The sequence below is a fragment of the Porites lutea genome, chromosome 3, assembly GCF_958299795.1.
Source record: "Porites lutea chromosome 3, jaPorLute2.1, whole genome shotgun sequence".
Taxonomy (NCBI): Eukaryota; Metazoa; Cnidaria; class Anthozoa; order Scleractinia; family Poritidae; genus Porites; species Porites lutea.
The window spans coordinates 23,882,616-23,893,525 of record NC_133203.1 but is presented as its reverse complement, the minus strand read 5'-3'; the positions used below and the strand labels follow the sequence as shown (position 1 = coordinate 23,893,525).

Genomic DNA, 10,910 nt, shown 5'->3' with positions numbered 1-10,910 from the left:
TCCAACGATTCGCTTTTCCCGGGTGAGCGCCGACTCATTTCGCTTCAATATTCAGGAATGCTCTTGATCTCTTTACGCTTTCATTGCCTTTCGCCCGACATGTTTTGCACGGCGTTTAGTCATGCGAAACCTCCTGGAAACATCCACGCAGCGCGCGAGGTAATTTTGTCCCGATTCTAAAAATAACTCGAGACGAATTACCTATGGAATAGGGTGTGTATGAGGGATACCAGTAGATTTAAAAAAAAACTTACAAAAAATATGAATTCCCTTGCAGACACTACATCCATAGACAGGTGCTGATCAAACCAGGGTTTTCGCAACCGAATTTTTAAAATTACTTTTCCAACAGTAACTTACTGTAACAAAACGCAAGTTATCAATGCAGCAGTAACAAGGCAGTGTATGATCACCTGTTGATCCATGCGAGGCATATTTAGCTTTGAAAGAGTGTGATCTGATGTGACGCACTTGGAGCTTTGCTGTTCAAAGTATTCTTCACGTGCATCCTCGATCTGATAAATAACACATAAAAGGAGTAAAGATATTAAACCTGAAACACTGACTCTAACCCTAACCCTAAACCTCTAACCCATACCCCTCCCCCCCCCCCCCCCCCCACCCCTTCCTCTTCCACGTATCTTATATTTTACACACAGTTACAACAATACCGTCGATTGGTTAGCTTAGTTAAAAGTGCCGTTCTCCGGGGGCAAACTCAAGAGTAGTTTAGGAAGAAGTAAGGCGCCGAGGCCTTTCCCACCCTTCTCTACCCTGTTTAAGATAAGAGACATTATTTTACAACCATGATTCATTTCGTTTCGAGTTCAAATGTCAATTATTTTTCAACTAAAATCGGTAAATTCGATTTTTCCTAAAAAAAATTGTTGGTAGCACACATGTAGACGGCTCATCGTCAACTTTCAAGCTCATTTAAAGTGTTACTACTCAAAAACACAATCTGTTAAAGAAGCCAAATAGTGAATTTAAGATTCAAGACCCTGTTCAGTAGCACATACCCATTTAGGCCAAATAAAGGAGTGCCCCCGGGGCTCGTAGCGGCGCTGCGCCAACCAATATTACTACACCACGGTGATTATAAACACGTTAATCTGATATAAAAGCCGCAGCTTTACCTTGTCTGTGCCTCCATTTGAAACTTGGCTGAAAATTCTGCGATAAAAGAAACAAACGTAAATTAATTTTAACCAAAGAGTTTACTGTTAAAGAGTATATAGCCAGGCACGGATCTAGGATAAAAACTAACTGATTTCCCAAACGAGTGGCAAAGGCGCAAGCTTCTGGGGGGGGGTTCCGGGTATATTTCTCAGGAAATGTTTTGGATTTTAACTCCCTAAAGTCACCTTTCCCGGGTTTCTGCGTCATTCAGACAGGATATTGGCCAAATTTTAACTTGGAAAGTTTTTTTTATTACAAATATATTTCTTTATCAAAAATTTGACCGATTTTCGTAAAACGGTGGACTGAACCGGTGTGGATCCTCGCCTGATAGCGTAAGAAATTGTGTTGGGGGAGAACTGTCAGCCACTGTAAACAACAGTCCTATTGGGTACTACACTTCCCTGACAGTCATATTCCACCCAAACTATACAAATTTTAAAACTCAGAGCAACATGCCAATGTAAAAACAAAATCTAATATTTCGTCCGAATCGATCGAACTTCGTCAACGATATAAAATGTCATGTTATGTAACAGAAGAGGTGTTACGTATTCCAAGAGAGGATTGCAAATGGCCGATAGGTCTGGTCCCTCTTCCCCATTCAGAGGACATTCATTCTTTGCCTGATGGCAGTGGCCTTCCTGGCGCGGCACCTGATGGTGTCACCTTTGTCAGATAGAATACCAACATTGTGTGGGTCGATGCCGCCCGACCCGCCACCCAGTAGCGCCCGAAAACGGCAGAAACCTCAAGGGACTGGCCATAAGCAATTCTCTGTCAAAAGTCTGTAAACTGGCCATTGTCATACTGTATGTTGCGGGTTTTATGGTTCAAACAAAAGTTAGTGAGCTTGAGCAACGACAACGTTGACGTCATGAATGACAAATGGAAGTTTGGCTCTTCCAATTTGCTTGAGGGAACACTTATAACTACCCCGGGTGCCAGAGACTTTTCATGCGCGGTTTCCGGTTTCGGTCAAGGCTTGCGGCCGCGGGCGAAAAAAATTTTTGGTTGTTTTTACACATTTAGAATGCATGACAATTTCGAGGGACACCACTAAAACTATTAAAACAAATCCTACATACTAATCGATACCTTGATGCCGGGGTATGATCAATTTCCCCACGTTCGCTGTCAGAGTCTTCTGAATCTGATTCTCGCTGAATGCCTAACGAAATATGTAAACAAAACACTGATTAATGTCAATATTGTCCCTTTAATACTCATTGGTTCTTATCTCATATAACTGATTTTGAAAAACTCAGCAAAAGCTGCCTCTTCTACAGGCTCTCCCAAGGATTAAGGCTGGTTTTCACTGGCGACGGAGTCGGAGTCGTAATCAGAAGCGTAGAGCTTATGATCTAATGAACACGGCGTTCCGATTCCGCTTACGACTCCGTTGCTTACGTTCCGCTTATGATCTAGTGAAAACCAGATTGTCGGAGTCGGAAGCAGAAGCAGAAGAACCAAACCAATCACAAAGCGTGGGAACGTGCATTGTGATTGGTTTATCCTTCCGTTTAATTTCTGCTTACGACTCTGACAATCTGCTTTTCACTAGATCATAAGCGGAACGCAAGCGACGGAGTCCTAAGCGGAGTCGAAAGAAAAGGAAACGTTCTGATTCTTCTGACTATTAAAGATTCCGTCGCTCTTTTGACTTCGCTTACGACACCAATATTTTGATTTTCACCAGGTCATAAGCGCTCAAGAAGCGCGAGAAGGGGATGATGAGAGCACCCCCACTTAACTCAAATACCCGTCAAAATAGTGACCGCGAGCGATTGGAGAAAGAAAGCAGCAAAAGGAAAGCTAAATGGCGAGGAGAATTGAAAAAAAAAAAAGGATTGGGGAGGATTTTTTTGAGGACATTCCCAAAAATCAAAATACTTCATATATACTCATTTAAGGAGCTCCCAGTTTTAGGTTCGCCATGACCCCTAAATTAAATGCAAACGCAATTGCAAACCACATTTTGGATCGTTTTTTGACCAGAAAAGTGCGATAAAATACGGCTTCTGAAAGCAGCTTCAAATGGTGTTTCTGAGTGTAAAATTGAGGGACAAATGAATTAAACTTAGACAAAGCAATGAGGGTGTGAATGGGAAAGAAGAGAACGAAAACAAACAAAGACCTTTTAAAAGCACAGCTTTTCTCCGGTGACGCAGAGAATATCCGCTAACATTGTGTTCATCTTGAGAACTTCCAGCTGCCTGAAGTATAAAGTAAGGCGTTAAAGCTCATTTACAACTAAAAAAATTGATTTTCTTTGGGAGACGGAAAGACAAGATTCTCGATCTCAGATTCTTTGGTTTCGTTACCACGAAAAAATGCAAAATCCCAAATTAGATTCTCTAGCGTTACAGCAATATTGGCGGGAAACTGAGGAAAACAAACACTGCTTTAAACATGGTTCAATTTGACCTGATACCATGACATACCCCCGGGGGTTTGCGATGTCTTTCTTTCTTACGGAGGTCTATTCCCCGCACCCAAGCACGTACCGTAGAATAAGACAATTCCCCACCCCCGAGCTCCTGATAGGCCTCATCAACATGTTTTGGGGGTACATCTTTTCAAGGGCAATATTGATTCCCGAACGATGGCAAAACGAGACGTATTAAGAACTTTTATAAACGTTTTCTAGAGCTTATTTAGAGAAGGATAATACATATATAATGTAGTTAAAACATAAACAATAAATTTGAAAACGTAAACGAAGAAAAAAACTCTTATTAAGCTGCTCCTGGATAGAACACTTCATAAGAACACTGGTCTGAGTCTGAAGTCTATTTAAGTATTCTTATCATCAAACTAGGCTGAAGAAATATTTCTTTGTTTCTTTTACAAAAAAAGATCCATTCGAGGACGCATTATACGCACACTCGTGTGAAATTTTAAAACACTCGAAAAAAAAGGCTTTAATTTTGATAGTTATTCCACTCCAACCACTCTCATGTGTTTTCCCTTGAAAAACGCTAGTCTTGATTGAGGTCCGCAGCTGTCGTACAAACCGCGCGAGAAATGATACGTACTTTACAAAATCAAAGAGAAGTTATTTTTTATTTGCCCCACCCCCTAACCCCCCCCTCCCCCCCCTCCGGACAGGACCGCATCAAACAATTCCCCATTCCCTGGCCCAAACAGCTGGACTTGTCCCGAGGGGTTGACCGGGGGGGTGGTAACAGGTCAAATTGAACCATGCATTAGTACTTGGCACGCTGTGGTCACCATGAAGGGAACCTAACTATGATTGGAAAACTATATACCACAAAATAAACAGATTATAGATATAGTATCTTAAGTATTGTCTCAAAACAATGGGCCATTGTCTAGTTAATACCACTGTAATACTTGGGAAATATCTCAACTTGGGACGTACTTGTATAGTCAGCATGAGAATCAAATACATTCTCTTTTTTTTTCCTAAAAGGAAAAGATAGCTCTTGGTTGAATTTATAGGCTTTACAAATAAATAGCGCAGGTGCATTTCGATCTTAAAAGATGAGGGAAATTCCTCCATCAAGAAGACTGAAAAGCAAATATTTGTGTGATCTTTCTACCAAAAAGAATCTGAAAATGATGCTACTTTATCTTTCACTACTCAGCCCCTCTAAAAATAAGTGCACATTTGTTTTCTTACAAAATGAAATTACCTCATCACCATCAGAAGCTGAGACAGTATTTCTAGCACCTGAACCTAACAAAACAAAAGAACTAATAAAATTAATGAGGCACCAATACGAATGCATATCCATTCATCTGTATGTCATCTATTTACGACCCCACCCCCCCCCCCCCCCCCCAAACCCTATATGTCATTTCAGCATATTTTATTTCAAGGCAAAAACTAGAATGGGGAGGGGGTAATTAGTAAAAGATGGGGTCGCAAACAATAATATTTTTTTGTCTTTTCTTTTATGGTGATCAATGTGCTTTAATGACCCATAGATTTTATTGCCATTTATTTGTTACATTCAAACAAAGGTATATAAAACAAAACAATTTATGGGCCCAGGGCTAAAAAACTGGACGTATATGTTTAGAGTTATATTGTCGCTAACTGGCGGACATTTAAACAAGATGTCACATTTTTATTAATACTAGATAATAATGTCATTCCAACAAAGAATGTTGTCATATTTAAAGCTGGTAAAATATCAATACTTGAAAACTTTGTATTTGTACATGTAATAGCATGGTTTGTAGTGATATTTAGCATAAATACCTCAAGTGATATTTCAAAACTGTTATTTGAGACAAGTATCACAAGTGGTATTTATGCCAAATATCACGTATAAATCATGCTATTATTTGTTTATACTACTACCACAAAAGATTTGTAATTTTCACATGTAGGTATACCACTGCTCTAAGCCAATCAAATTGCAGAACTTTCTCACGTAGCACTATAAAATATAATAAATTATAAGCCAAACAACAATATGACCTCTTCAAATACTTCTCAAGTCTACGGTCTGAAGCCATTGATCAAAAAGCCAAGTTGGCTGAACTCCCTTTTTGATTTCATGATTACCTTACAGTTTTACCTTTTTGATTCGTAGTTTTTGGGGTTTTTGTCCTCTTGCTTGTTGTTGCAGCATGGGCTGGTGTTTTGTTATGTATTGCTGAGGATGCTGAAAAACACATTTTAAAAATTATAAACATAAAAACATAATGATAGCAGATCTAAAAAACCTTCAGAATGTTCAAGTTTGGATTGACGAATAACATTTCAAAAAATTTGTATACGAAAACATAAGAAAATTATCCATCCCAATAAACAGTACCAATATCAACAAGACAACATTGTTGAATACTGGAAAATATATTTTATTATTTATCTAACAAATAGAATGAATAAAAAATCACAAATTTATTATGATATATAATATACACAGTTGACTCCCGATACCTTGAACTTTTTTTATTTCCCTAGAAGGTTGGAGTTATCGGGAGTTTCGAAAGCAAATACCTGGGAATACTTAAGGAAATAAGCAAATGGGTTATTCAAGAAAAAATCCACACCCCCACGATGGAAGGCACGCTTTTTGGACCCCTCCTTCCTCCCGGATTTCCAAAACTGCCAGAACCCCCCTCCACTCAGGATTTCCGACTTCAAACACCCCCGCTCCCATGTGGATTTACATAAAATATTTAGATGCCAAAATTTTCATTTACTATAAATGTACAGGACTCTTCGTGGCATTTAGATGGTCTTTTTTTATTATTTATGACACACGATTGTGGGTTTGATGTGAAATTTAAGATAATATTTTAACATTTCTGATAGGAGGGAAAAGGAATGCAACTATCATTCACACTTCACTTCAAGGCAAAGAAGATATTGATTAATGTTTTGAAAAAGGAATTATAAGGAACAAAGCTTGATTAATAAACTGAGATGGACACTGAATTTTCACTGGAGTGCCAAAAAAGTAAAGATAAAGAATTGACACCAAGAATTCTTGTTTTGATTGTTTTTTCTTGTTTTTTTATTTTTTTTCTCAATGTTTCGGATTTCACTATGTACACCGTTTTTTTTTTGTTGTTGTTGCTTTGTTTTGTTTTGTTTTGTTTTTTTCAACATGGTTCACTGCAGTTATTAAGGGTAGAATTATATAGAAATGATCTGCAGGGAAACAAAAATTACTTCAAGTTAGCGGGAAGTTTGAGTTATCGATAGTTCAAGTTACCACTAAGGGTAAAATTACAGTATATGTATGAAGAAAATCCAGGAGAAATCAACTTTGGTTCAAGTCTTTTTAGTATGTGACAGATTATGTCATTTCCCTGAGATCTGGTAAAGATCACTCACTGATGTTATATCATTTGACACACAACAAATTACTTAGAAAGGACGCCTTTGCCACTTTCCCACTCTCTCTGATGTAAGATTTGGTTTCTGATTATTGAGTGGCATGTCATGGCAATAAATAAAAAACCTATAATTCCGATGACACACCTGGGAGTTGTTTATAAACAGACTAAGGCTTTTGGTTACTTTTGCCTGCAGTCTCATTAGTGTGGGAGACACCTCTGTCTAATGGTTAGTGTTCTGGCCTCCAGCTAGATATTTAGGATTAGTGCTGGTGTCATGCCCTAGCTGTCTCTATGCATAAAATAGGGACCTTACGAAACTACAATGGCGACAGCAAGGAGAATGTCAAAAAAGCAATAGGTTTAATGAGCAAAACAACAATTCTGCACAAGCATCTCACTTTCTTGTACATTTCTTTGATGTCCCTGCACAACTACAATGTGAAATGAGCAAATTTTAAGTTTACTTGAGGACGGGAACGGCAAAGCGAAAAACAAAAATTCTACAATGTCTTTTGGAATTTGAGTGAGGTCCCCTCTCTTCAGTTCCAACCAGAATTCCCTTTGTTTAAGTAACAGGGCAAATTGGGATAATCTCGAAAAAGGTGAAAAGGATGTGAAGCCTACTTTTCAGCGACGTTTTCCTGGACGTCACCTTTGTTCGATCGTGAGGTCCCTAACGTCTTAAACCAGGCGAGGTCAGAACAGCACACATCACCCAAACCTAGTTGATCAACTGCCCCCCCCCCCCCTTCCCACTTTTTACCCAACCACCACTCATTTCTCCCTACCATGTTCTCTACCAATCTGCAACTAACTCCAGTTAAATGAGTTTTCAAAACTTGATAATAAAATATTGTAATTACAGGCAAACTCACCAGCCTGTGCTAATGCACCACGTCGCTTGGGAGTTTGAAATCCATAGACTGTTGATCCACTGACTGGGGTATCACAATCACCAAGACCTAAAAATGACCATTTTTTTTTTCGCTTCAGCTGACATTTTATGCCAAAAAATCCGTATTTTGGATAGCATCTTTTTGCAAAAGAAGGACTGATTTTCCAGATTTTAGATCTCCTAAGAGGTTGGCATCTTCGTAAAAATTGTAGGTGTGGAGTGTGTAGAGTTGTTAACAATGAGGACCGAAAATCGAAAAATATTTATCACAGGAGATCAAAGGATAATCAAAATGCACATGCTCGGACAATATGAAGATAAGGACCAATGAGCATTATGCATGATGAAGACTAATGCATCAGTCATTTCCAACTGCACCCAGCCGAACCGCCCCCCCGAGCAACTGCAGGGCATTTGCCTGCCTTGTCAGTCCCGGGGCTGGGGCATTTGCAAATTTTGCACTGCCCGGGGGCTAGGCATTTGCCAACCCCCGCGCCATTCCCGAGCTTTTGACACGCACGCGGTTTCCCATCAGAATATAACTACAAAAAAGGTTTTACTTGAAAAAAAGTCGATTGGCTCGTCTGTAAAGGACAGGAATAAATTGTAGAGGGTTGTAAAGGCATGTTCTCGATTTTACATGTATGTTGCATTTCTTCATCGCTTATAAAGCCAGAATTATGTAGCGAACTTGGAGCTATCGATGTAGTCAACGTTTTTTGGTTATTGAATCAAATTTCTGTTGATATTATTTGAAGAACATCCTTTCATATTTACAAAACTATTCATAACATATAACATTACAGCGCTCTATTAATTTTAATGTCAATAATTTTATATCAATACTAAAACCATAAACTGGTGCATGTCGCCGCGGCATGAAGTCGTAATTAGAATCCTCGTGCTATTACAAAGGAAGACGTTAATTGAAACAAAAAATCGCACATTAAAATGCTTAAAATGGCACTATTTGACTGTGCAATCAATGAAAAATGTTGCAGTGTTGACGGAGGAAGGGGCATTTGCCCTCTTTTTTCGTCCCAACCCCGAGGGATTTGACAGCTCAAGAGTCCCCACCCCCGGGAATTTGCCATCCAAGGCAAAAAAAATGCTAATGCCCGGGGGTCAGCCGAGGGTGGGGGAGGGGTGGGGGGCTGGGCGCAGGTGGAATTGACTGATGCATAAGCTTATAGCTGATTCAGTAGAGGCTGCTTTGGGCATTGGAAACTGCACACTGGGCAGCTTTTTTTGGTGGTCACTGAAGTAAATTATTGAAGTGACTTTCAAATACCCAGTGTCCAATAACCAGATCCCAGTGCCCTAAGCAACCTTTATTATGGAATCAGCGGAGCTAACCGTACATAAAGCACATGTACATACAACTTTCAATGATCTACGCAGTAAAAAAAGAACCAAAAGAGAATGGCCCAAAACACTTCCGTTACAAAATTAATTGCAGCGAAAAACGAAACTTACTCGTCGGAACAGTCTTGCGTTTGACTTTTTCCATCTTCGGAACATCTTCATCACTGACAAATTCAATTTCATCCGCCATTATATTGAGCCATTGAGTGAACCCAGGGCCTCACGGTCACCGAAGTAGAGCCCAGTCCCTATGCAGCATTTTGAAGAATGTGTTGTTATTGTGGTTTGCAGAAACATGGCTGTCTTGCCGTTTTCTCGAGGTCCACTTCTAATACTTTCGATGTTAATCATTACTGTGTTCGTCTTACGTGCTTTTCTAAGTGTTCCTTCTGCATCAAGTCTTGGATCGCGACGACAAATTACTATGCTCACATTCAACATTTGGTATCCTTCTGTAAAGATGAAAGCGCGGATGAACGCGCTAGGAGAAATAGTGCAAAACTTGAAACCAGATTTTTTGACTTTTCAAGAAGTGACGCTGGACAGTCTTGCACTATTGCGAAGACAACACTGGTTTGATCGATATAACGTAGTTCCACGTCACCCCGAGGTCGAAATCAGGAAACATGAGGGGAAGCATTTTGTAGTTATTTTGACCGTTTATCCAGTAGACAAGTGGTTTATTTACCCTTTAAAAAATTCCCCAGTTTACCATCGTAAGCTGGTCAGAGCAGAAACCAAGAGCGCTGTTTCTTCAAATGTCAGATTTGTTATCGCAACGACTCACTTGGTACATGCGGCTTCCAATACGCAAAAGCGTGAGTTACAATTAAGAGAAACACTGAAGGTTCTCTCAGGCTACAAAAATGTGTGTGTTATGGGTGATATGAACATCAATGAGGGTAAATTTAAAGCTGATGGGGAAGTTGTCTTGCCTTCCTCTTGGTCTGATGCATGGTTGTCGCTTCCTGGAAACACAGTTAGCAATGGAAATACTTGGGATCAGAGCAGGAATGCATTTGCATCCATGCAGAGCAACACAAATACAACAAAGATCTATAAAGCAAGAGTTGACCGGGTCTTCTGTAAACTGTCAGACTTTAAAGTCAAGGAAATGAGAATTGTTGGTAGTGAGTCAACCAAATCTGGTCTTCTACCCAGTGATCATTTTGGTCTGTTCACCATCATTGAATTATCTTCCCGCAAAACTCAGCATAAAAAAACATCAGCAGCATCCGAGGTTTTCTTTAAGAGATCACCAGACTGGAGGGAAGTGATTAACCAAAAAGATGAAAAAAAGCTGATTTAAGGAGGTTAAATCAACAAAAGTATGCAAGCATGTAAAAATTTCTCAACTGTTGCACTAGAGTTTAAGATCCCTTCCCCCACCGGCCATGTTTGCCCCCCCTCCTCCCCACCCAACATGCACAATCTCACACCCAAACCTCTCATTACCCTGTGAAGGGTATGGTTTTCCAAGCAGTTTAGTCTGGGATAGGGAAAAGAAATCAAATAATTTGGATCTAGAATAAGTTATCGTTTTCCACGAAAATGATCAAATGGTTGAAGATTTTAGTCTAGAGTGAGGAAACTGGGAATTTACATTAAAAGTAATGAGATCAGCAAATTTGAATTTACCAGCAAC

At 39.5% G+C, this 10,910-nt stretch overlaps 2 protein-coding genes across 2 annotated transcripts in view; one reads left to right on the top strand and one right to left on the bottom strand.

Moving 5' to 3' along the window:
- Positions 1-9,455, bottom strand: part of LOC140932005 (origin recognition complex subunit 2-like) — a 19,023-nt gene extending 9,568 nt beyond the window's left edge. Inside the window, exons 1-8 of the mRNA XM_073381673.1 lie at positions 9,377-9,455; positions 7,881-7,967; positions 5,733-5,819; positions 4,839-4,882; positions 3,317-3,395; positions 2,278-2,350; positions 1,137-1,173; positions 414-515 (exon numbers count right to left, since the gene is read on the bottom strand). Coding sequence (XP_073237774.1) covers positions 414-515; positions 1,137-1,173; positions 2,278-2,350; positions 3,317-3,395; positions 4,839-4,882; positions 5,733-5,819; positions 7,881-7,967; positions 9,377-9,455 — 588 coding nt within the window. The remainder of the gene's footprint in view (positions 1-413; positions 516-1,136; positions 1,174-2,277; positions 2,351-3,316; positions 3,396-4,838; positions 4,883-5,732; positions 5,820-7,880; positions 7,968-9,376) is intronic.
- Positions 9,456-9,560: 105 nt separating this feature from the next.
- Positions 9,561-10,675, top strand: LOC140929521 (tyrosyl-DNA phosphodiesterase 2-like). Its single transcript, XM_073379284.1, has one exon. It carries the CDS (start codon positions 9,561-9,563, stop codon positions 10,572-10,574), a length of 1,014 nt encoding a protein of 337 aa, XP_073235385.1. The 3' UTR covers positions 10,575-10,675.
- Positions 10,676-10,910: the final 235 nt, after the last annotated feature.